This window comes from Crocuta crocuta, unplaced genomic scaffold (genome assembly GCF_008692635.1).
Source record: "Crocuta crocuta isolate KB4526 unplaced genomic scaffold, BGI_CrCroc_1.0 scaffold286, whole genome shotgun sequence".
Classification (NCBI taxonomy): domain Eukaryota; kingdom Metazoa; phylum Chordata; class Mammalia; order Carnivora; family Hyaenidae; genus Crocuta; species Crocuta crocuta.
In genome coordinates this window covers 552,360-579,493 of record NW_027530979.1, presented here as the reverse complement: position 1 = coordinate 579,493, position 27,134 = coordinate 552,360, and the positions used below count along the sequence as shown (strand labels likewise).

Genomic DNA, 27,134 nt, shown 5'->3' with positions numbered 1-27,134 from the left:
AGGTTAATAAACAGCCGGCCCGGCGCAGGTTACCAAGGGCCTCCCTCGCCCCCTCCTGCCCCCACCCCCACCCCTTTTAAGGAACCTTTTGCTTTCACGGAGCATTGCCTTCCCTGCGTTCTCGGTTGAAATCTCCGTCACACGGTTTTGTCTGGGTTAATGTTTCATAAGGCACCGGCTGCCTTCGTCTACCTGCCGGGCTTTCCTGACCTAGTCCGAGGGCTGAGCTCGCCCTTCAGCCTGCCCAGGACACCTTCTGAAGCCCGGGTCAAGGGTTCCGCCTCCCGAAAATCCTGGAGTGGGCCAGAGACCCCTCTCCCCGGAGCCCCTCACCTCCGGCCTGCGGTGACGCGCTCCCGCGCCCAATTTCAGTTGGCGAGGGGGGTAAGCTGAGATTTCGTTTCTGCACTTGACCTACCGCAGAAAATTCACAAATCCTTTGATTGTCTGTTTAAAATGAGGAGGAAACCGGCTCCCTTTGCGGCAGGATTACAGTGGGAACAAGATCTAAAGATTCTCTTGTAATTCGGTGAGGCCGAGGGAACGGGGTTTTGCAAAGGAGAAAAGGAGCTCTGTGAGGGAGGCGATAACTAAATCGGGTTTTAGACAAAAGGATTTTCCCCAGCTAAAGTGGTCGAAGACAAAGGAAAACATAATCTATTTTGGAAGATTTCCAAGATATGCCACATTAACCTTAGCAGACAAATTTTGCTTCTCCCCACCCCCCCCCTTCCCTTAAAGTCTGGTTTATCATATTTACATAAGTAGTATTAGAAGGGATGTATCTATTATGGATCTAAAGGGCTAGCTCACATTTCATGTGAAAACCCGGGCGAAGTTTCACTCTTACCCTCGGTGCGCGGTTGAGCCATTTCCATTTAAATACCCCCTGACCCAAGGATTACCTCAATGGACTGACTGCACGGGTTTTGTAATTTCCTGAAAATGAGATTTCGATTTATAAAACAAGAAACCAATTAGTAACCAAATGAGGCGAAGTAGATCCACTAAAATTGACCTAATCCCACAGGCACAATTTAGGCCCGTTCTTGGCGAATGAATGATGAGCCCCAGTCTAGCGTGAGCTCAAAGCATCATCCAGCTGTGTTATTACAAGCAGCAAAAATAAATTGATCGAGCTTTTCCTTCGGAATGAATTTCATACCCTTGACAAAATATAGATTACAGACCTGGCATCATCGCCTCTTTCACTCAGACAGGAAGAGGAGGAAGAGAAGGGGTTGGGAAGGGGTTGGTCCACTGTTCTTTTTTCCCCTCCCTTTGATAAATAAACACTCTATCTCAATAGAAATGTGTCCCCCTTATAGTAGTTTACCCAGAAAGGTTCATCTGACTGACAGATTGTAATATACCTTTTAGGCAACAGGAGGCCGGGTGGGAGTGGGACTGGAGGAGCTGTCCCCGAGATCTGACCGCAGCTTGGAGACTGAGGTGGGAAAACCCCTCTGAGACCGTGCTTCTAACTTCGGGTCCCGGAGGGACTTGTCCAGTCACCTGGGATCTCCGCAAGGCCTGCGAGTCCTCGCTGAGGGCACGCTGTCCAAACCTCCCCCACCGCACCTGTCCAGCAACGTAGCAGCCTTCCTGTTAGGGGTCCGGGGACCTCAGAGGCTCTGAGGAAGAGAGGGACGGAGATTGGTCGCCCTTAGACTAGACAGAGCGCCTGGATCGGTCACTGGGTAGGAGGCTGCTTCTCGCACGGGTGCTGTGGCCCTCTCCCCGCTGGAGGCCCTCTCCAGCCACCTGGCGGGTGTGGCCGACTTCTTGAGGGTGTCGACAGCTGCGCGGGACCTAGTTTTGTATCGCGCAGCAGCCCAGATCCCTGCACTCCCGTGTGTCTGCACTGCACACTGGCACTGTGTGCCCTTCTCTCCCCTGCGTGCCCCTGACCGCACCCGGGAAACCCACTAAAGTTAGGAGTATATCTGGGGTGGAGAATGATGGTCACAGCACTGACTCTGCACCCTCGCTGTGCTTTGGCGCTGGAGCGAGCACGGCAGCCAAGCTGTCGGCGTCGGGCCTGCAGCGAAAAGAACAAGAACTGCAGGAACAAGTGACAGGCAGGTTTCAGCCTGGTCCCAACTAAATCGTGGGACGAAAATGCACGCGTGTTTGACCGTAGTGTCTTGCGTGAAGGTGAAAAACGTCAAGCGGTGCCGCCCCAGGGATCCAGATCTTCAAAAGTGGCGGGAGGGGCAATGCCAGAGCACAAGGGCAGGCGCAGGTGGGCGGACAGGAATACCCCCCTGTGCAGGGGTCTGCCGCCTGCGTTCTATTTGGCGGCGGGGACTCCTCGGCAGCACTACTGACGGCTCAGGCAGGATCTCGGCTTCAGGTTTAAACAACGGCCGGTCTTTTGAGCAGTAGCCCAGGCAGCACTAATGGAGGGCGCGCGTCCGCACAGGCCCAGCCTCTGCCTGGGACAGGCTCGCTGAGACGTCCTCGAACCTCCTGGGAGAGCAGAGACCTGTTCTGGTCCATGTGGAGACCTAGAGCGGGCGCACCCTCGGCTGAGACCACCCGTGGCCTGGACAGAATGAGCCGCAGGGCGCGGGCTTGGCCTGAGGGCAGCATACTACGTGCTTCTCCCCGCTGCATGCTTTGGTGTGTACCAGAGGCGCCGTAGAGGCTTCTACAAGGTGTGTGTCTTCAGTCGGAGCGAACCACCGAGGTAGAGCGACTTCGCGCCGGGCCGGCCTCCCGAATGGAAGTCTGTCCCTCAGTTCTCAGACACTGTTTTAGTACTTTCTAATTAGCAGGCCCATTGCTAAATCCTTGAGGGTCCCGCTCCCCGGTGCAAAATTTAAAATTCCATAAATCAGAGACTGGCAATGGGTGGACAGCTAAAATCATAATGTGTTAGTTAGTTGGGTCTAAACTTCATTCTCTTGGAAAATACCTGTGCCGACATAGAGAAGTGCGGCAAAAATCCATGGGTTCAAATTGTGTCCACTTTTGTGTCTGCAAAAGCTTCAAGGTGCCAGGATTTCCCCAGGACTGAAAAATAACTCTTCTAGGAAATACGTTTGTCCTCTGGAAATTTAACCTGATTTTAGCTTCAAGTGTGTGATTGTACCCTGCTTAAATCATCCTGCTATAGCTTATGATACCGTGTTTTTGCTGTATTGTTTTTCTTAGTGATCATTCCCTTTAAAGGAAAAAAAAAAGGTATTTTTTCATTGATCTGATCTACAATTTCTAGCACATAAATCTGCCTTGCAAATGCTCTGTGCAGAGTTTAGTTCTGCACTCTACATTTTAAGTCAACATCAAAACTGGAATTAAACAGAGAAAACTAGCGTGGAGGGTAAACTGGGCTTAAAGGCTTTCAAATGAGAAAAACTTCTGTAAGAAAATAAACATGGAAACCTAATGCTCAATCATTTCCCCGAGCAGCAAGAAAAACAGCCTTAAATCACCCATCCACGTGGGAAATGGGGCCTCTTTTTCTCTTTCAGTTCCCGGCCTCAAAAAAATATAAGGCGATTAAGGATTTCAGTCTTGAGATGAATATTATAGAAAGGGTCTGTGGAGGTTTGTTTAATCATCCTTGTCCTTCCAGCCTTTGTAGAGACTCTTCCCTGCACAATTTCACACTAATTTCAATTCTGTGATTATTTTCATTTTCCCGAGACATCTTGACAATGAAATGGCAGTGTGATGTTACCAAGATTCTGAATGGCTATAGATTTGAAAATATGTCTGATCCTTTCAAAAGTTGTTCAGCAAGCCACTATACCCCTAGCCAAAACTGTATTATATCTGGATAACAAATATATATTATTTTGTAGTTGAGTTTGTCCTATTTTGCACATGAAGTCACACTCTTTTTTTTCTTTTTTTAATCTCACCTTTCTGGCTTTGATAACACCATACTTATACATTTCTAGATGCCTCAAGTTTTTTCTTTGCAAGGCTATTTTAGAACATGTTATGTTGCCAATGAGGGATATGTGGTTTTAATGATTTTCTTTTAGTATAAAGTCTCCAATCTAATGATCTATTCTTGATTATTTCAGGTACCCATATTCCAGTCCTCTGTTCCCTCTCTCTCTCTTTCATCTTTTTTTCAACAGCTCTATTTTATCTATTCAGATAAGTAAAAACTGAAGTTTGTCCCTAGACGAGGAATCTACCAGAACCCAGGGGAAAAAACTAAATTTAGTGATGGAGAATTAGCTATACTTTAAGAATCTTTTTTTTTATTTTTTCAAATATAAATATGGAAATATTTCTCTTTGTTGATTAAGACTTTTGATATTACAAGGGTATTATAGATGAAATGTAATCTGAGCCAAAACAGTAGGGTTTTTTAGTCATTGTTGTGTCTATAACTAAAATGTCACCAGATTTATAATTATTTTAGATTATATACATTGTAAAATCCATATGTTACATGCTTACCATGATGAAGTAGCTGTCTCCATTCTTAGAACAAAATTTAAGACCTACTATGTGCTGGAATGGCATCATGATAGCTGTAACAATGAACTACATCTGCAAACAAATTTCCATTTCTCGTCACTAAAAGGATAACCTCTAAATAAAGTGCTCAGTTTCCCCCACTGCCATGGTCCCAGTCTTGTCTACTCTCCACCTTCAGTCCACAGCTGAACCCAAATTTGGCACCCTCTGCAGGTTGTGCCTGGTTTTGACGCTTGTGATTATATTACTCCTTTGAAAGATATTGCGTTGTTGTGTCGTGTGTGTGTGTGTGTGTGTGTGTGCACGTGCATGTGTGGTTATTGTTACTATTTAATATTTTAAAGGGTTGTGTCTGGGTTTTGGATTTTTTAAGCTAATCTATCCTCACTAAAACTAAAACCTCATCCCTAGGAGGCAGCTGTTCAATGACCCTGTCTAACTCACCGGCTGGAGGCAGTGGGTGAGTTATGAGCTCAACGGTAGCTGGAGAAATAAATGATGTGCTCAGAGTTCACACATCGTCCATCCCCTCCTCCCCATAAACTCACACTAGCCTCTGTTGAAGGGAGAGGAGGGAGGGGTCCAGGGCTCGGGAGGAAGGTGAACAGGGGCTGCAGAAAGCACAGTCGTGGTTAAAGTAGCCACAGGGGATCAGTCCGGCCACCAAGGGGACTCCAGGGGGGAGTCTTCGCCATCGCTCTCTGTACAAATGAGAAGTTGGCTAAGAGACTTTACTTTCTGTTCCTTCTATTTATCACGAGATTTAGAATTTGTGGAGTTCGCACTCAATTAAACAAGAAAGCTTGCTCTCTTAGAAAACAAAATCAAAACAACCAAAACCAGCCCAATACCCTACGGCCGCGCCTGCTTGGGGTCTGCACGACAAAGACGGGCGCGCCCGGCCTGGCGACTCCCCGGGCGCTCCTGTCCCCCTCTCGGTGCCCGCCCAGGACCGCCGACACGCTATTCTTTTCCTCCCGCGATTACTCGCAGCCCCACAAGCAGCACCATATGCTTCTTCTGATCAAACAGCGAGCGACATCGGCACCGATAATTGACGAGACCCGTTAGAAATCACGCAGAAAGGGAGCCCACTGAGACCGCAGGGGCTGACAAATCACTGCTAATAATCCTGTTAGGAACAGCGCGGCCAGTCGAGTTCGCAATAGCTTTATTTTTATAAAGTAGGCGCTGACAGTATAAAAGACAACGAGATCTCTTTTTTTAAACAGAAGGCAGTGTGGCAAAATAGTAGTTTTCCCACTAGCAATTCTCAGCACAGTTTGAATAGGAAGTATGGTTTTTAATATATAAATCCTCCCTCCTTTCTTTTTCTTTAACTTTTCAGACACTTTAGGTTTTGATTCCTCTACCCCTGTGGTTTCCATGGTCAACTGAGATTGTTCAAGGAACTGCTTTAAGACAAAACAACTATAACACTATTTGTAGTTCTGGGGTAAAACTGGACTATAATTTGAAAGTTTTCCTTTTGTGCTCCTGACTAATTTGTCTGCATGTTTCACAAGATTTTGATTCAGATAATAACTTCTAGTCAAGATCAAACAAAGTGAAACTCCAAGCCCAGTAATGACTATTTCCTTCCCCCTATTTCCTTAAAAGAAAACAACAAACCCCAAGCACCCCAAATCAACAGTAACATAAACCTCTGTGGGTCAAATAAGACATTCTGGTTTGTAAATAAACAGGGCCCTTTCTCTTGGAATTTTTTTGTGTGTTTAGTATTCTCTCCTTTGTATTTCCCAGTTGCTCTCCTTTGGCAAAGACACATCTAAAAAAAATTTTTTTTTTAATTTGTTCATATTACTTGAATGTGGGTAAAGGAAAGGATACGGAAATGGAAGAGGGAAGTGTCCTTTCCTAGTGAGTATAAATGATTTTATACAGGACAGTGTTCTTTGAAGGCTGCTCTGTCCTCACACAGTGAATCTTGATAATCTAAATACATGTTTTAAATCATGACCTTCTAGGCCTTAGAAGACAATTTTCCCACTATCGGTTTTGCCAAGCTGCCACCTAGAAGATATTTTCTAAGGGGGCTAGTCTTCTTAATTCAACCTTGTGTATTTGGGTCCTAGCCTATTATCTCAGAGATAATGTCAAGCTCAGAGTTGCAAATCACCAAGCCCCAGAGTTAGTTTCAGAATCTGTGACTATCTCGAAACTCAGACTTAAATTTGCTATAGGCAATCAAGAGGCTGGGTAAATTCAGGACATACTTGTTCATAAATACACCTGGTGCTCATCTGTATAATTGTAAAAATATAGAGAAATTATTGTCTGGCTTAGCTAGCTTCATGTACATGGGGTCTATCTATATGTAGCAAAAACACAAGAATTTGGCAATGTTCCTGCTTTCTGCTAGATACAATTCTAACAAGAGGAATAAAAAAAAGAAAGTCATGTTTGGATTAGTTGTACTTTCAATCGAGCTCAGTATCTGAAGTGTTGACAAAAGCGCTGTTGGGCTGCTTCCCAACCAAACATATCCGATAGACTAGAGAGAAAGTATTAATGGGGACGTAGAAAGAGCCACAAAAAGGCAACAGGAATTCTAAGTTCAGAGAGGTCCTTAGTCAAGCATCCATGCTAAACTATCCTTTGCAGAGAGTATGTATGTATGTGTGACCGTACTTCTCTGTTCAGTGGTATAGGCTCACTCACTGGCAAATCTATACCCTTTCTGCCTCTAAAATTCCATCTGGGCAAAGTCACTTACCTTCTGGGAACACTACTCTCATTTTGAGATAGCTGGTTGTGAGTCTGATTATGGATGCTTTGTCCAGCTGCGAGGTGATAGCCGAGGGCAAAGGCAGTAATTTAGCCAGTTCATAAAATTCACTGTTTTCTTTCTCCCTCCTAGTCCGGGCAGCATTTTTGGACTTCTCTTTCATTGTGTCTCGTTCCCCCTTTCTTCTTACAACATGAGCTCCACAGATTCATCCAAAAGCAAAAATAAACTTTCAATTAGAGATCATATTTGACAGAAATATAAGGCATACTTTGAATGAAGAGACCGAAGTCTTTGCTTCAGTGTGTCGATGGCAGTAAAAGACCAACGCAGCGAGCAGAAAGGAATTTTCTTTAAAAATTCGGGACGCGAGCGTAGGAAAGTTGCTGATCCGCGGCAATCTGCACAATCCTAGGAGTCTCTGGATATCAAATACCGGCGGGACCCCCGAAGAGCCAGGCTTTTCTTCTATTTGGCGCGACGAAGCCCGGGCCCCGGAAAATCGACATAATAACCCCCGACGTTTGCTCTTCAGTCCCGCGGCATTTGAGGCGGCTCCCAGCCCCTTTGGGAAGAACGGGAATGCCGGACAACTCTTTCAGGCCACTGTGAAGACAACAGCATCAGAGCGTAAGAGATCTGCAGCTCCGCAATCACTCATGCACTCGCCTGAATTCCGAAAATCGGCCGGGTAGGGCCTCGGCGCGCCTGTCCAGGCTGGGTGTTTTTGTTTGTTTGTTTGTTTGTTTGTTTGTTTGATAAGAAATGGAGGAATCAATAGCGAGACTGAGCCTCCTGCAAATAACGCTCGCATTCTCTCATCCAAGCCAGCCACATTCTCCTGCCCCCCTGGGAAGTTACCCAAACAACAAAATGCGTATTTTTGAAGACCCTTAGAAGACCCTCCGTCGCTGGTCCCCGTGCCCGCGCCAAGGCCAGGCGCTCGTCCCAGGAAAGCAGGTTTCCGCAAATCAGAATTCCTCCGCAGCGCCGGGGCCGCCTTTCAGCCCCCCCACTTTGGCAGATCTGGAATTTGGCTACCTTTCTAACTTGGGTCTCAAGTCTCAAGGATTCCTCAGAAAGTGGCGCTTACACATCAAGTCCCTCAGGACTCCCAAGGCGACCCGGGGCTCTCCCTGCCCAGTGGGGGCGGCACCACGCCGGGCACGGCAGCGCCAGGTTAACAGGTGGCACACTCATGACAGCCCCTCGCAGGCACGGAGAGGGGGGCGGTGGGAGGCGTCCGGGCCTCTCCCCCACCGCCGCACAGCCGCGGGTGCCTCTGGGCGGGCGCAAGCTGTCTTCCGCTTCACCTACCTTCAGTCCCCGCTGACGGCAAAGGGTGCAGAGGCGCCCACCTCTTAAATGTACTCATGCCTACCGTCCAACTCCGCCGGCCTCTCCGCTTCCCCCCGGCGGAGAGGAGCAGAGCGCGCCCCAGCTCCCTTTTCTTTTCTTGGTCATGAATTGGGGGAGGGGTGCGTGGGAGAAGGAGGGGAATGCGGTCTTTGGGACGGGTGAGGTGGTTTTAGAATCCTCCTCCTCGGTAGTTGCTACGAAGCCAGTATTATTCCTAATTGGAAGCCGAAAACGCCCCCCTGTAACTTCTTTATAGCTCACGGGGTTTAGCTTCAACTTCACTCCCGGGCTCCCTCTGTCCCGCCCACCGTTAATGCCACTCACAAACTTCCTCGCCTCCGATTGGCTCGGCCTGCCGCGGGGCGAGGCGCTCATTGGTCGACCGGGCTGAGTGACGCGAGCACGCCCCACATCACCCCCGGCGCGCCGCTGTTCCCGGCTCGCCTCTCTGCTCCCCGCGTGGCTGCGGCGCTCGTGACGAGCCCGGGCGCCGGTGTCGGCGCTGCCTCGCAGCCGCCGCTGCTCCCGGCCTCCGGGGGCCGCGCGGATGTTGTGCAGGACCCTCGCCCTCTGCTCTCCCAGGGGTGTCGTGGCTGCGTACTCAGCCCCGAGCGCGGGGCTCACTGTGACCCGCGCGTCCGAAAGCGGCGGGCTGCGGCCTGAGGTCGGAGCGGTCGGGCCCGGGGGCAGGGGCTCCCGGCGACAAGGCTGGAGTCGCCCAGACTTCGGGCGCGAGTGGCCCGGAGGCCAACCTGGGGGCCGCGCGGTTCCCGTGGGCAAGTCGCGGGGCCCACTGCCTGCGCGGGGCCGGTGCTCACGTTTCTCTGAAACCACAGCGGCCCTGAATTCGTCGCCAGAGAAGATAATATATACCTGTCTTTAAGTTAATCCCAAAGAGGACAGTCTTTTCCGAAATGGCTCCAGTTTGGGGGCTGAATTGCTCACCGTGGAAAGCTCAGCCGTGGAACTATCCTATGGAAAGCAGATAGGGGGCTCTAGGGGAAAAGAGGCTACATTTCAGGCCAAACTAGGATCAGACAGAGTGGTTGATACAGAGATAGACACTTCAAGAGGGAGCAAAGACTTCTTTGCCGGGTTTTGTTTCAGGAAACAAAAGGATATTTGAATATTCCTTGCATGAATACATTTACAACATTCACAATTCCCCCAACAGGACCCGTTTAANGGAAAGGCAGCAGAGAGAAGCGGGGAAGAGTTGATTTGCCACCCTCCCCCCAACAATGACTTCTGTTTGGAATCACTCCTACAAATGCGATTCCCCCCTTGTTTTTTGGTGCTGATGGTGAGCACGATTCTTCTCCCGGGGGTACACCTGGGGGCGGTTGTTTCATCGGCGACAAAAGACAGTAAGAAGACCAGTAACGTTGCGCTCTTCCTCTCGTTTGTGGCAACACTTGCCGCCGAAAAAACACATGCTCTGAAGAAGGGTAGGTGCAATTTTTCCCCTGCTATTCGGAACAACTTTAAGAGTGTTTGTTCAGAAATGCAGACATCTGCCACCTCCTTGCCGCCCGATGGCAGTAAGCTCGCAGGACGACAACGGGGGCTTTCTGGAGCTATTTACACATCTGGGAAACACCTGGCAGAAGAGGTGAACGGATAGAAAGAATAAGAAAAAAACTAAACGTGCAGATTTTATAGATGTTTCAAAACTGGAATCTAGTTAATGGGCTCTAATTTAGAAGGAGTCATTTCTTCAGAGGCTGTAGCCACGGAGAGACCTGGCCCTGGGAGTGTTCTGACCACCAAGTGGTGAGCTCCTGACAAGAGAGGAGTAAGAATACAGGGAGATGTACTGTGGCTCTCTCATACACGACATTCCAGAAAGACCAGATCAAATGAAGTTAATTACTGCACGTAAATAGAAAAGATGTGTGTCTGCGGAGGATGAAAAACCCCTTCTACCCCCGACCCCCAATCTGGACAGATCTTACTGGCAAGATGGAGCGGACAGGCGCAGCAATGTCACTTTAGGGGGCAGGAAGTTTTCTATTCCCACTGTAATCTGGAAAGAATTTCGGTTAAGTTAGTGGTTACTGTAAACCCCATCTCTCCTTCAAACAGCGTGCAGGTGTGTTGGTGCTTCGTAAGGGTCTGAAACCCTTGCCCACGGGCAGAGACATCCGGGGGAGTCAGGAGGTGCCGGCTCCCCAAACACAGGGCGTTTCACCGGAAGAAAGGCAGTACTTTGCCTTCAGAAGCAAAATGGGTAAAATGAGTGGGCAAGTTTTCACACCGAAGATAACATCCTGGGGGGCCAAGCGGGCTGTTCCAGAGTCCCAGAGAAGCTCAGAAGTCGATGAACCCAGTAGATGTTTAATAAACGAAGTGAATGCACGGCCATGTGGTGGCGGCCCCCTTGCTAAGTCCTCCGCACACAACTGTCTGACCGCGTTTCCCGAGTGAGTGAATTAGCATGGCGACGTAACACCTGTTTTTCTAATCTTTGAACCTAGGCTGAAGCCGGAATGCGGCTCCTGCTTGCCCTCCCCCGCCAGGGCGCAAGGACCCGGCCTCGCACCCTCCCAGCCACCCCTCCCACCGGCCTTGCAAAAGCATCAGGCCGGCGAGGGGCGTGAACTGGCGCTGCAGGTGCCTCCCACGTGTTCTGAAAATTTGCGTTCGCTTGTAGCGTGAGAAATTTTAAATTAAATTCTTGAGTTCAAGAAGCTAGTCCTACCCACCTCTTTGCTAAAGTAAGAGGGAAAACCCCAGAAAGAAAGAGACGGGCGCATGCCTACCAACACGAACAAATCTTAAGAGCGGCTAGGCCTCTGCCTCCTGGCGCGGGTATCTCAAAATGTAGCCCTATGGCCCGGGGGCACTGTCTACGCAACCCCGGAATTTAATCCTAATACGGGAAGAAATCGGAGCAGATCCATAAACAAACATCCTCCTCCTATTCTCGACCGAGGAGGGCAAACAGCCTAGAGTAACGGCGACATTGTACCCCTGGGAGTCTCTTCCGGCACTGGGGCAACTCCGGAGGCTGCCCGCATGGAGCCCTCCCTTAGCCAGCTCCGGCTCTAAGACCTGTGCCGCCCAAGGCTCTAGCCTAGGGGGCAAGGCGTGCCCGCTGTGGCTGCTCTGAGAACCAACGCGCCTGTGCGTGCGGAGTCCCGAGCGCTGCGCGCTCCCGGAGCCACAAGGAGGGGGCCTCCGAGGGCCACCGGACCCCTCCCAACATCGGGCAAAGTCCACACTAGAGAAGCTGAACCCTTGGGTTGGAAAGAACCAGAACGCCCAGTGGAATTCCGGCGCAAACTGCCCAACTGGGTGTCAGTGTAGCGGCTCCCACCGGGCGCATGGTGACGCTGACCTTCCTGGCGCACAGACTTCTGCCCTGCCTTTTGATAACTCTTTCTCTGCGCCCTGCTGCTCGAGTATCTTAGCAAAACTAGAGTGATTTCTGTCTCCCCTTCCTCATTCCCATAACACACTTTTTGTTTCGTTTTGTTTCGTTTTTACAGACTGCTACGAACACATACATGCACTTTTTACACGCTTCCACATCACATATACACAATGGTACAAAGTACACAGGCACGGATTTTGCTCATTGGCCAAGGTCAAGATGAATGCTGTACTTATAATCAAGATGCAAAATCTGAAGATGGTCACTTGAATATCTCAGTATGTTATATCCAGATGTTCACTCTCTATCACCGAGAAGGAGAATTTAGGGAAATACTAACATTTTTCTTATTCCATGTATGTAAGTGAATCCTCCATTTATTATCGCATTTAGGCATTCGATGTTGAAGCACAAAAAAAGGGCTCCTTACAACTTCGACCGGATGGGACAAGTGGACTAGGAAACAAAGAATAGAAGGAACCTCAAAACAAACAAAAAAGCACCATGTTTAATATTTTTAAATTTTACAGCATAATTCACTTGTTTGATCAGGAAGTTTTGGAAAGTATGAGATATTTTATGCAAAACAAAACAGTCTTTTCCCTAGATACTGGTTCTCAGGCACCTAACTGTATTCATCATTGAAATGTCTGAAAAATTAGCTTCAATGGTTGCATATTTAAGAAGAAAGAAAGAGAAGGGAAGGAAAAGAAAAGGACAGAAAAGAAAAAAGAAAAAGTCACCAACCTGAAAAATGAGAGTGGTGGATATTAGGTAGTTTCTCTAAGTATTCTGGATAATATTTTCCACCCAGATTTTGAAACCACAGTCTAATAGAAGCTTGAGTTGATCACTGTGAAACAAGAGTACTTCTTAAGCTGTGCACACTTTTTAATAAAATATTTTATTTTTTGAAGTAATCTCTACACTCAACGTGGGGCTCCAACTCAACCTGGAGCTGAAGAATCCCCAGCTCCACTGACTGAGCCAGCCAGGCGCACGATACTGCACACTTTAAAAGAAATGTATTATTCAAACATCAACAGTAGCTGGAAAACTCTGACGCTGAGCATTCTGAGGACAGGAACAGGAATGGGTGGCTCCCGCTGTCAAAGGAGCAAGTAGTGTTTACACTTTTTTCCGGAAACTGAGCTGGGGTGCTGCGTGTATGTGTGTGTATTTCAGCACAGCTGGGTACAGGAGCACCACCAAAATGTTCAAGAGCTGAAGATGAATGTCGGTTTGTGACTTTGGGTTGAAAGACACTGATTCCTCAATCAGAGTTTCTGGATTTCAGGCCAAAACCTGCTTGCACATCAGGAGCTCAACGCCAGCCCGGGGCTGGAAAGCTGGTGGCCAATAGGCAGGGGGGCAGGGGGTTGGGGGTTAGGCAGTGAGGCGGGACCACCACCGAAAGAGCGGACTGGAGTCAGTAGCCTCTAAAGGAGGAGCAGCATCAGAATTGGGTGGATTCAGAAGGCATGTGATTTACCCTCCTCTGGCTTTGAGAGCCATTGGATTAGGCTTCTGTAGAGTTTCCCTTCTCTGAGCCTCAACTTTGCGTCTTTTCGCTGGCACCTCTGAACCCTGGGACTATACTGGGAGCGCTTGAAGAGGAACCCCTGGCCCTGCACTCTCTAGTGGGTAAAGCATTCTCGTGAGGGCGCTCCCGTTAATCCATAACAAATGACCAGCTTCCGGACCTGGCCAAGCCTCAGGGTCACCTGGGGTGGGAGGTGGTGACAGAATCTGGCTTTAAAAATAGGGACTTTCGGGCGCCACTCCTATTTAGAAATTGGAAATCCCTGTTGGACTGTGGCGTTGATATTCCGTAAATTGTAGGAGGGGAGAGGGTGGCCCAAAGGCAAAACAGCTCAGAGTTTCAGGAGCAGGGATGAGAACGAGCTCAATCCCAATAACTTGGTTTTCTTTTCTTTCTTTTTTTTTTTACAAATAGTTTATTGTCAAATTAGTTTCCACATAACACTCAGTGCTCATCCCCACAAGTGTCCTCCTCCAAGTTCCCAGCTGAGAACCATTGCTTTAATCTGCTTTTTCTCAGCTCATCTTTGGAGAAGACCGTCTGGAAGGGGAAGATTTGAAGTGATAGTAGTCCAAGTAGGAGCTTGGACATATGGTATAAAATGATGTGACTGGTTGAGGGTATGGGTGTCAGACTCAGAGCTCTGATAGGGTGGGGTCCCTGAAGATAGGTCATTAGGACGCTTCCTTAGGAAAGAGAAAGATGGCCTCAGGAGGAAGGAAAAGAGGTCCAGGAACCCAACCAAGCCACTCTTCAGTGGGGAGTTTGGCCTCAGAAGGCCAGGGAAGTGCTCAGGCCATCCCCAGATGAATTCAGGGGTTCAGGGTTCTAGGTGGATCACAGAGAAGTCCAAAGAGTTTGGATCCATCGGCTACGTGTAGGGCATATTGGGAAAAAAGCAGATAAGCTTTGGTTCTTGTTTTGGCCCAGAAACTTCCATTGCCTAAATTTGCCAGAGTACTTAAACATAAAGGGCCCAAGATGTGTGTGTAGTGTTGGTGCAGAGGAACTGTCCCTGGAAGAAGAGGTCTGCCTATACCCATTGGGTCTGTGAAGTCTAGGCTTCCCCTCAAGTGGTGAGCGCTCCCTCCTGTGCAGGGCCCCTTAGGACATTATGACTTTGTCAGTCTTCGGGCACATTTGTCATGTTTTTAAGCATCCTTTCATCCATAAAAAAATTGAAGATTATACTTTATAAACTGTGTGGTATAAAGATGAATGTTATTCAGGCTGAATTCATTATCCTGTACTCATTATTCTTATATATATCTTTTTCTTTTGATTGTAAAAGAAATTAAAATTAAAACATCCCATGGGCCTCTAAAACTACCATGGGCCCTAGGCACTGTGCCAACTGTGGCAAATGGATAAATCGGTGCTGCACGTGGACACATCTTAGGAGGATGGGGAGGTGGTGCGTGCCTTTCCCCAGCTGTGGCTCTTAAGGCTCTCTGGGAAACCTAGAGAGAGGTTTGCTACAGGATATGCACCTGTGAGTCACAGCTCTACTCCTGGTGTGAAACTGGTAGGCTCATCTGTGTTCCCGCTGCAGAGTTCCTCCACCCTGCTTTAGTTACGTCTGAGGTAGTACCGTAAATCTGGGTGGAAAATCCAAACAGGTTATCAGCACCATTTCTTAATATTAGGCCGGCTTCACTTTTGTCCTTACTTAGATATCAGATTATGACGTGAAATCCAGTTTTAAAATGCTATGAAGACCAAGCGGATGCATCTTTGGGCTACCGGTTAGTGTCCACTGCTGTACAACTATTTAGTTTGTTATATTCTAGAGTTGTTTATGCATATTCGAGCAAACATTAAGATTGATATTTTATATATTGTTCACCTTGATATTTTCATTTTCCGTGACAGCTTCGTTATGTTTTCTTTCTTAAACATCTCAATAACATTCCATTTTGAGAACACACCACTATAATTTATTTAACCCGTCACTCATTGAGGGTGGCTAGGTTGTTTCCCATCATTGCTATAAAAAATAATGAGCAATGAATAACACTGCACAGGTGTCATTTACCTGTGGACAATTGTAGCAACAGGACAGATTCCCAAAAGCGGAGTTGCTAGCTCAAGGGTACGTGGACCGGTACTCCTAATAGATGTTAGCTGATTGCCTTCCAAGAAGAGTTGTGCCAATTAACACTCTTGCCAGCAGCGTGTGAGGGCTAGTTTCCCATAGTCTTGCAATGAAGCACGTTATAACTTTTTCTTTCTTTTCTTTTCTTTTTGTTTTTGTCTGAGCCAATCTGATAGGTGAAAACAAAATCAGTCTATTTTTGTTTTTCTCTAATTATACAGGTTGGACATCTTTTCATACCCTAAGGGTCTTTTGAATTTCTCTCCTGTGAATTAACTTTCCAGAAACATTTGAAAGTGGGACCCTTTTGGCTCTGAAGTGAGTTAAGGTCCCTGGGTAGGAAGAAAAGCTGGGACTTGGTTTTTAATGGAGGTGAGGAGGCTTTCTTGCACCCCTGGTGGAGAAATACAGGGTCAAGGTTTTAGTATCATCTACCAACATTTTTTTTCCTCATATGAAATATTGAATACTCTTTAATGCAAAACATAGAAGATAAATATGCAAATATAATTTTAATGTATCTTCATCTAACAGATCTCCCAATTAATTATAATCAATTATATTGTACATATGTTAAAAATAGTGGTTAATTTATGGATTCTGTGTGTTTTGAAATTCAGTTGTCCCAAGGTGATATTTGATCAACCTGTTTTTGTGCTTTACCTACAAACACATGGGGACTTTACCACAAAAACAGCTCAAGCATTAACATATGTCAGCCAATCACTTTTCATGATTTAAACAAATAACTTGGAGGAAGCAGGGGATAGATTCATCCTGGCAGCAGTTTCACAGGAGGAAAAGCTGTAATGGTCTGGTTAAAAATCTAAATGGAATGATACATAGGAGAAAACAGAGGAAAACAAGTATACTGCAAATGTGCAGCCTGTGGTGGTTTAGATCTATTTTGATATTTATATTCACTCCTGGAGATCTGATAACTTGTTTGTGAAGATGAATGTCACATGACAAGCCATCGTGTATTCTCCCTGAATAATCAGAAGTCACAGAAAAGAAACCATAATGGCAATGTGATTTTTCACTCTAAAGCAGACAGCGATCTAAGTGTATGTTAAAGCAGATATTAAGTCTCCTTAAAATTTTTAATTTCGTATTCATTTTAGGGCTTGAGTGTATTAGAATTTTAACACCCAGTTTTATATCAGATGGCTCTCTCTCGCTTTCTCTCTCCCTGTGTCCCTCTTCCTAGACATGATAATCAAAAACTATTCCAGCAGGAGGAGCTGGTTTAGAAACAAATGGATTCCATGGCAACTCCTGACTCCACATGACTTCTAATAACCAGCATTTCGGTTGGAAATTGTCTCTCTGATATTCCGTCCAACACTGGTGGTTTATGTGGGGTTTTCCCTAGTTTACATCTCAGAAACTGTCTTAACCTCCAGTTTCATGAATAAGCAGCAGCAGCAGCAATGTCACCACCTGTAACCATGATGTGGTCAGTGATTTGACAAATGTTCCTGGTTCCAATTTTCAGGCTAGCTGGCAGAGACGAACACTGAGTGAGAACTGTCCAGAGCTGGTATCACATTGTATAGAAAATCTGGGAAGTGTGTCCCACGGCAAACTGGACACAGAGAGTCAATGTTCTCACTCAACTCAAGAGAATGCATGCCTCAGGCCCCCAACAGCAGGTCAGGAGCATTGGACTGTGAGTCACAGAGCACTGCACTGGAAAAGAAAGATTAAAGGGGGACAAAGATAGCCAGAGTTCCCTGTTCCTCATTAAAGAAAACCAAAATAGTCTGAGCTTGTCCTAGATATGAGTGATCTGCTGGCCTCACAAAGAGTATTGGCACTGTCATGGTGAGAAAGAAAGAGAGAGAGAGAGAGAGAGAGAGAGAGAGAGAGAGAGAAGAAAATGAAAGAAAGAAAGAGAAAAGAAAAAAAAAAAGGAAAGAAACCTGGAACAGGATGGGTTTGTAAAACCTCCTAAGTGTTTTATAATTTTTGCTGTGGCCTAGGGAAAACTGTGTCACAAAAGCATCAAGAGATTGCTCTTAGAAATCTGGAAGTCAATTATGGAGTCAGTGCAAAGGTGAGGAGGAGCTGAGCTTTAATGTTCAAGGGTTCCTGGGTCCAGATAGGGAGGGGGTGCCATACCCTGGGCAGGCCAACCCTGAAATTCAGTCATTACTCAGTCCTATGTCCAACCCAGAGAGGGTACCTTTTTATAACTTTCACCAAATAGAGGCACCTGGGTGGCTAAGTTGGTTAAGTGTCAGTGTCTGGCTTTGGCTCAGGTCATGATCTCACGGTTGGTGAGTTCGAGCCCTATGTCTCTCTGTGCTGACAGCTCAGAACCTGGAGCCTGGAGCCTGCTTCAGGTTCTGTGTTTCCCACTTTCTGCCCTCCCCTCCAAAAATAAAGAAACATTAACAAAATTTAAAAAAAAAAACACCTTTCACCAAAGCACTCTATGATGTAGGGCTCTCCCTGCCAACTCTACCCTCCTTATTAATTCTAGGCTTGTGTGACAAATGTCAAAGAATGTTTATCATGATGCATTGGAAATAATCATTCAGGGGCTTCAGTGGTTAATGAGTGACCAGCAAATCATGCTTTATTTCAGGGGACTGTGAGACTGGAAATGACACAGCAAATTTGCTTAGTGAGGGAATGTTCCAGAGAAAGTGGGAGAGTGAAAAAAGAATGTTACTGTGATAAAAAGGGGTGGGGGGGGGAAGGAGGGAGAGAGGAGCATGTACAGATGGGAGGCATTGAAGGGAGAGTTTTATAAAAAGTTGACATCAATATGCACAAAGTAGTTTGAGAAACTATTGACCAAATTCAGGGGAAAATGCTTTAATATAGCTGAATATGTTTATTTAAAACTGTATTTACCAATCAATTAGTACTTCAAAAGTAACTTTTGAAAAATCACACTTGCTTTAACTAATTGGAAATTTGAGGAAGACTGTAAACCCACTAGACCCATAATATCTAATAGTATTATTAGCTACCAGTGATCCAGTGGTCAGTAATGTTGTTGCTTATAGAGAACCTTCACATCTTTCTAGAATGAGCTGAAACCTAACCAGTGTGCAGTGAGTAGACTATAGAAGGCATTGAGTGGAGGGGAGGCTCACCCAATTCTCACTTGCTCTACGATTTCAGCATAGAAGGAGTTCATTGGAACTTCTGTGGATTTGGCATCCTCAGCATTCTTGTAAGTAGGGAGACAGGTGATATTTCTCCAAGTTTCCAAAGGGAAGGCTGAAGAACAGAGAGCTGAATACCTTCCCCAGAATCACATAAGGATAACGTTCACCCAGTTAAGTATTCCCAGACTTTCCCTTGAAGATGTGATTCTTTTTGAAAAAGACCAAGTAAAAATGTGTATTGAAAATAAAAAGAAAGTAAGAAAGAATAAACCAAGGGGCAGACATCTCCATGAAATCAAGGAAGCAGAAACATCTCTGGGCTGAAAGAAGAGGTGCTTACTAGCGGGCCTGGGTTTCTTCTTGAAACTTTTCTTAACTGTTCATTTTGAAATAATTATGTATTTACAGGAAGTGGCAAAGAAATGGACAGGGAAGTCTAGTGCACTTGTCACGCAGCCTGCTCCAATGTTAACATCTTGTATAATTGTAGAATGATGCCAGGAAATTAACAGTGGTGCAATCCACCAAACTTAATACAGCCTTCTCCAGTTATACACACACTCATGTGCACATGTGTAACCATCACTGTAATTAAGATACAGAGCTATAATATCACAGCAAGGCTTCCTTTACAGCCACATATATCCCTTATTCCTTGGCCTCATCCCTAAATCCTGACAACTGCTAACCTTTCTGTCTCTACAATTTTATTTCAAGAATGTTATCTACATAGAATCATATAATATGTAACCTTTGTGATTGGCACTTTCATTCAGTATAATATCCTTGAGGTTCATCTACGTGGTTATATACCTCACCAGTTCATTCCTTTTTATTGTTGAATAATATTGTAATATTCCATAATATGGAGGTACCATAGTTTATTTAGTCACTCATCACCCACTGAAGGGCATTTTGGAGGCTTCCAGCTTTTTGATATATGTATAAAGCCACTATGAACACTTGTATAGTAATTTTTATATAACTATATGTTTTTATTTCTCAGGGATAGATACTCAAGGGCACAACTACTGAGTTCTGTGAGAACTCCACTTTTAAGCTTTAAAAGAAACAGCTAAACTGTGTTCTAGAATGAGTGTACCATTTTACATTCTCACCAACAATGTTTGAGTGATACAATTTCTCCATATCCTTGTCAGCACTGGGTGTTATCATTACGTTCTGCTTTAGCCATTATAATGGGGCTGATATCTTTATGCTGTTAATTTGCATCTCCCTAATGTTTAATGACGGTGAACATCTATCATGTGCTTCTTTGCCATCTCTCTATCCTCTTTGATGAAATATCTGTTCATGTCCTTTGTGCATTTTCCAACTGGATTCTTTTTTTTCCCCCCACTGTAGTGTTTTGAGAGTTTTTAAAAATGTATTCTATATATGCAAGTCATTTGTTGGATATATAATTTGCAAATATATTTTCTTCCAAAGTTGTCCTTTCATCCCCTTTCCAGGGTTTTAACAAAAGTTTTAAAATTTGATGATGTCCAATTTTTCCATTTTTGCTTTTTGAAACCTATTTTTAAAAAGCCATAAGGACAACATCATCCACAAGGGAATGTTTCCATGTGAAAACCGCAGCTCCGTTAGGCTGTTTCATAATTGCAACAGGGTGAGGAATCACAATTGCAATTCCGATGACATTTACTAAGCATCTATTGTGTACCAGTTACTGTTCTGTGTACTTTGGATTTTTCAGTGAACAGAACAGCAAAGTGGCAGTTCAAGTGAAGCACAATTGGATAAGGGGAGATAATGAAGGTAACAAAAAGTTACATAGTAGGTAAGAGGGTTCTCAGGGCTGTGGGAAGATAAAAAGGAGGAAAGGGTGGAGATCGCTGGAGGGGGAATGTGTGCAGTATTAAGAGTCCAGGAGGCTTGGAGTTGCCTGGATGACTCAATTGGTTAAACATCTGACTCGGTTTGGTTTCGCTTAGGCCATGATAGAGCCCTGCACAGCAGCTCTTCAGGCTCTTCGCAGCAGGGGACCTGCTTGGGATTCTTTCTCTCTCCCTGTCTCTCTGCCCCTCCCCCACTTGTGCTATCTCTCTCTCTCTCAAAATAAATAAATAAACTTAAAAATAAAGAGTGTAGGAGCCTTTGCTGTAAAGGCGCAAAGGGGCAACTTAAGCCGATGTGAAGGAGAAGGAGTGGATCAAGTGGATGTCTGGATGGAGGAGACTGAGAGACCAAAAAGACCCGAAGGTGGGGGCACCTGGAGTGCTCAAGGAATAGTAAGAAGGTGAGTGTTTGGAGTGGAGGAGAGCAGGAAGAGGGAGAAGAAGAGAGGGGCAGATCATGCAGGGCTTGGAGGCCGTTGTGAGGATTTCGGTCTGAGTGAAGAAGCTGTGGCAAGGGTGCGGAGCAGCGGGGTGCAAAGGTCTGACTTGGTTTTAACAGGGTCTCTCTGCTTGCTGTGTTGAGAACAGTTGGAAGGAGACAAGAGCAGAAACAGGGAGAGGTGTAGGAGGCGACTGCAAGGATCCAGGACGGAGCTGATGGTGGCTTCCACCAGGTGACAGCAGTGGAGACGGTAAGAAGTGGTTTGGCTTTGGAAATATTTGAAGGTAAATCCAATGGTGCTTTCTGATGAATTGGATGTTAGAGAAAGAGGGAGAAGGAAGACTTCAAGGTTAGAATATCAGATAAAAGTGACCCAGAGTATAGGATGAAAACAGAAAGTTAATGAGAGAGAAAGAGAAGATGGAAAGAGTCAACCAAAAAAAGTCAGTTCAGCCTTTGTGGTGGGGTGGAGGGTGGGGAAGCAATTTAATGCTGTTCATAAAAATTTTAAATGCATAAATGCTTTGTTCCAAAGATTTTTCATTTTTAGGAATTTATCCTTCAGAGATACTTGCTCATTCATGTGCACAGTCATGTGTAAAGGGATTTCACCACAGACTTGTAATAGTGAAAGGATGAAACAACCCAAGACCCACCTGGTCCATGCAAACTGTAAATGCCACAATAAACTAAGGGACACACCTACATAAAGCTGTCCGAGGTCCTTTGTTAAGTGGAAAAAAAAAAAGCAAGTGGCAGAATGATATATGAAGTGGGTGAAGAAAATGCTCTATATGCATACTTACATATCTGTATATATGTAAATTCACAGGAATAGGTCTGGAATAGTATGTAAGAAACTTTCAAAAGGAGCAATGAGTGACTATTCTCTTTATAGGTTTAGCTAGACATTTAATGTTGATCTAATTAAACACATTTAAAAAGATTGAATTTTAGGGGCACCTGGGTGGCTCAGACGGTTGAGTGTCTGACTTAGCTCAGGTCATGATCTCACGACTCGTGAATTAGAGCTGCACATCGGGCTCTGTGCTGACAGCTCAGAGCCTGGAGCCTGCTTCAGATTCTGTGTCTCCCTGTCTTTCTGCCCTACCTTGCTCACACATACGCGCTCTCTCTCAAAAATAAGTAAGCATTAAAAATTTTTTTTAAAGATATTTTTTTAAAGATTGAATTTTATCCAAAGATTTTTAAAAAGTAGAAGGATTTGTTTCTTGCTAATAAATTAGATTCTTTACTGTCTCCCTGGGAGGTCTCAGGAAACCCAGCCGCACAATCTGGGAAACACCTCTCCATCCTCCAGGGTTAGGGAGGGAGGCGGGGTTAGCTAGAACAAGGGCCAGGCTCTGGGGCAGCTGACATTATTTTATTGTGAAAGGTTCTAGAAGGCACCAGCTGTCGCTCATTTTGAGAGAGAAACCCAAAGAGAATTAGTCCTATCCCCCAATACTGGATCATTTTGCTACCTTCTGCCTTATGATGGGGAAAGCATAAAATGGCAGAAGGAGACCGGACTTGGGATCCACAGAGCTGGGCTCCAGTCTCAGCTACCACTTGCTCAGTGTCTCCCAGTTTGTTTCCTCGTCTGTGAAACCAGGGACAAGAGCTCAGGGTAAATGAGAGCTGTTGCTGGAAGTGCTTTGTGTGTAAAGGCCATGAGGCTATCACGGCTCTTAAGGGAGGGATGTGTGTCTCTTCCACTCCAAGCCAGGGTGTGCTATGTTGTTAGCAACCTTGGACATATATTTTGAATAAATGTAGTTGGTGCAATTCCATGAGGTGCTTTTTGCAGATGAATCAAAGTGGTTTTGTGAAATTATATGGGTTCTTTTTAAATTGTAAGTGTGTGTGAGAATGTTATTGCTGAATCCATATAGGTTTTTTGTTTTCTTTCTTTAGATTTCACTTTCATCTTCATCTCCGGTGATATTTGTTTGCAAGGACGCTCAAGGACAGAATGCTAGCAGTATAAGTTTGCCACCTATAGGTGGACATATTCATTACAAGTATTTTCCTGTGACGTAGCTATTGGTCTCAAAACAAAAACAAAACCAAAAAAACTGTGATGCACAAAACATTTCCATGAATTCTACTCCATGTGTTCTCTCCATATATTTTCTTTCATTATTCCCATAAGCACTGGTATTAATTAGAATGACCAACAATGATTTTTGCGACTACAAACCCGTCTAACTTGTGCTTTATGAAAATTTGTCTTAGGGGCGCCTGCGTGGTTCATTTGGTTAAGCACTGGACTCTTGGTTTCTGGCTCAGATCATGATCTCATGGTCTGTGAGTTTGAGCGCCATGTTGGAGTAGCCTGACAGTGCGGACCCTACTTGGGATTCCTTCTCTCTCTCTGCCCCTCCCCTGCTCTCTCTCTCTCTCTCTCTCAAAATAAATAAATAAACTTAAAAATGTTTTTAAATAATAAAAAAGAAAATTTGTCTTAAATATTTCATTGTATTTTTCCCTTCTGATCAAGATTGTTTGTATTTTTTAATATAAATGTTGTATTTCTTTAGACCATTAAAAATAAATTTAGATCACTCTGCCCCACTGCTTGTAATACAGGTCCGTACAGTTATAAACCAACATATATACATGTGAATAGTGCTGACCACTGAAGGAAAGAACACAGGCCTTGTTTAGTGATACTTGAGCTCCACCTGATCATGGCCTGATCTCTGAGCATCAATTTCTACATCAGTGAATGAAGTGATTGGGCCAGATTTTCTGTGCAGCTTCTAGCTCTCATAAGCTAGACTCTGTGAGCTAAATATAATCATAATAGTGATATTGAACATTTATGAAGGCCTATATGACCTGTCAAGTCCTGGGCTACAGCACTATCTCATTTGATCTCTGTGACAAACCTATGAAACAGGTGCCACTATTACAAGTCAGAAAACAGAGACTTGGAAAAATTAAATGACTTGCCCCAAATTAGAAGGAAGTTAGTGCTAGGTCCAGAATTTGAACATGGACAATCTGACTTCCTAAGCCAACCATGCCTTTAGCCACTGTAATATATACCCAATAAAGTGTCCCCTTCCATAGAGCCCCTTTGGAAGTCTACCCATACGTTCCAATAATGCTGCCACTACTATGTTTGGAGCACTGTTTTAGAAATAACAAACTAGTCCAACAAACTAGTTGGGCTAATCTGAATCACACAAGAAAATTTGGCCTTACTGATGTTTGGTCACTTCCAAAACAAGCAAATGACTGAATCAACTTTTTTTAGATCCATCTCCATTCAATATATATAGAGTATCTAATTCTCCAATGGGATGGAGACAAAAGACACAAGCTCTGAAAGACAGCGTGTGCTGTGTGGTAGAGAGGGGGAGATCTCTACATCCCCAGGGATGGAGAAAGGGAGCTATCAGCCAAGCCAAAGCACTGGAAGAGGAGAGGTGGGGCATGGGCAAGACAAGGTGTGGAGTGTGGGAAAGGAGGAAGAGCTGGGGAAGTGCAGGCTGATTTAACCAGAGAGGCTATTTGTCTCTGGAATCTATGAGGAGGAATGTCGAAGTATGTGGGCCCTAGTGGAGAAGGGCATTTTGTGCAATACGTAAGCAGGAGCTGCTCAGTGCAGGGGTCTTGGAAGGGCTTGCCTGCCTCATCTTTGACCAGCAACCTCTCTAGCTGATACTTTTGGCCCCAAGACACTTGCTACTACCCCATCCCCATGGCTATCGACATTACTCTCTGGCCTTGAGACCTCCAGATCCTCCAGATCCATATCCACATTGTGTGCTGACACCTTCACCTAGTGGTTGTTTACTTTAGGGGCCTCAGACTTGGTATGTGCCCGCAAAATATATCTGTCCCTCCTGGGTTTCTCCCTTCAGTTCATGGCCTCAACACGCTTGCAGCCAACTGGGTCAACCTCTAAAGGACATAATCAGATCTCCCCTCTTCCTCCTTCGCTGGATCCCACCAGTCCCCTCTCACAGGTGCATCTTCCCCAAGTAGAGTACACAGGAGTGAGGTGTCAGAAAGACTTGAGTTCAAATCCTGACTTTGTTATTATTAGCTGTGAGGCCTTGGCCAAGACCCATAATCTAACTGATCCTCATTTTCACCATGTGTAAAATGGGTAGATGAGATAATGTATGTAAGAAAAACTCACACAAGGTCTGATGTGAATCATAAGAGCTAATGAATCATAAGAGCTAATATGGCAATGTGCATCTTTGATAGTCAATAAATGTCCATTGGATTGAATGTTTCTGAACAATCTCATGGCAGCTGAATGCTTGGTTGTTTTCTATTTGGAAATAGATCCCTCCCACAGATCCATTCTCTGCCCTTTGAACTCTGCTCTGTGCCCAGGTGTTGAATCTCTAAAGAGTGCCCTAGAAGGAAGCCGGGCTCCCTTTAGCTTCTGGTTGAGTTCAACCAGCAGACAGTCACTGGGGAATGAAGACATAATAGTTGGACTGGTTATGCCATCCTGGAATAGCTTATAAGTGGTCAGATTTCTCTATGCCCCAGCTCTGGGGGGCAACCCCTCTTCTAAAGCTGTAGCTTTTATAAGATTAGAGACCTTTGCCCTTGCAGATCTGGAGGTGGTAAGGGCTTCTTACTCTTGCTAGTTGCAAAGTGCTTCATCATCCTTTAGTGGTCCCTGTAACCCTGTTCTAATTCTGCACACTGCCTTCACTAAATTCTTGTCAGCAAACCCTGAGTGTTCCCATCTGTTTCTATAAGAGTCTTCCTGAGTCAAGGTATACATGGCCTTTGGAACAAACAATCTGGCATTGGCCCTCAGGGTGAATAGAGAGATGGAATCTATCTGAAAAGAATATATAGCTGAGAAACTGGGCTAGAAGAGGCAGTGAAGTGAGGGTGGGAAGGAATGGCAGTTGAAAATACACTCTCCTCTTATGTGTGGAGTGCCTACCTCTGCTACTGGCTATACGGTGGAGATGACATGTATGTGAGCCAATGCTGCTTTTAGAATCAAGAAACTGAAGATAAATCTGAGGAACTGAGCATCTAATGGGCAACCATAGAGCCATGAAGCCCTAATCTTGTGTTGTCTGCTCTGGCTCTGCCTCAGGTCTAGTTGTAGTTGATGCTGTATTTAATTGGAACTACATAAGTTTTTGTTTCTCTCCTAACAAAATCAAATGCATACCCTCTATATTCCTATAGCAGTTCATAGACACCCAAGTGTAGGACTGACTATATTGACTTTGAAGATGCCTGGGTTTGGCTTTCATCCCCCAGGCCCTAATTCAGAGCCTGCTTACCTTGCCCTGTTGGGTGCCTGGGTGGGGAAGTTGGCTTGGATCGGTGTGGACGAAAGTAAAGGGCAATGAACTCCAAGCTGTGGCAGAGCTCATGTCCATGGCCAGGGGCAGGGACCAGAAATGGCTTTGAAGTGAATGGCCTGTGGGGGTGGGGGAAGAGGAGCTAGAGTATAGAAGGAAGCAGTGTAGCTGGGCATGCATCTCCCAGTGCACATGGGAGGAGGGCAAGACTGGCTTTCTTATCCAAACTACTCTATGCTTCTTAGTCCTTCACATAATTCTGGCTCTGTAGAGGTAAACAATAAATGTTACGTTGGTAAATAAAGGACACATTCAGCCTGTTGAATTGGCCAAGAAATTATTTCCAAAGAGAGACATTGGAATATTTTATTCACCTAAAAACAGATGTACAGATTTGAGTTTTGTCTTCTTGTTTCTTTTAGGGATTGTTAAGGATAATTGGTAATATACAGTTGCCATAGTTCAGACGGGATCTATGATGGGTGTAACACTGAGTTTCCATAGGGCCTAGAGCATTGTAGATACAAAATACTTATGAAGTGGCTTGACCTGGGCAGCCTGGAAAATTAGACAAGTCTGTCAGTGCCTAGAACTCTCCACATCTCACCAAAGATACCACCCTATAACGGTCAACTTTACCATCACAAATTTGAGATTTGATTTAAATGAGACTTTCCTAAGTGAAGCATGCACTCTGTTCCCTTTCCTCTGGCTTCACTTTGCCTTCATCCTTCCCTGCTTCTCCATGGCAGGAGCAGAGATTTCCCTGGAATATGTGCAAGCAGAGCGGGAGCTGCTGGTCTAGCATGGATTTTCTCCCTTGCGTTTGCCCTGGCT

At 45.3% G+C, this 27,134-nt stretch overlaps 1 protein-coding gene across 1 annotated transcript in view; it reads right to left on the bottom strand.

Annotated features, from left to right (window-relative positions):
* SIM1 (SIM bHLH transcription factor 1) overlaps positions 1-7,358 on the bottom strand; it is a 64,240-nt gene extending 56,882 nt beyond the window's left edge. The window contains exon 1 of the mRNA XM_077770163.1: positions 7,184-7,358. Coding sequence (XP_077626289.1) covers positions 7,184-7,358 — 175 coding nt within the window. The remainder of the gene's footprint in view (positions 1-7,183) is intronic.
* Between the last annotated feature and the right edge of the window lie 19,776 nt (positions 7,359-27,134).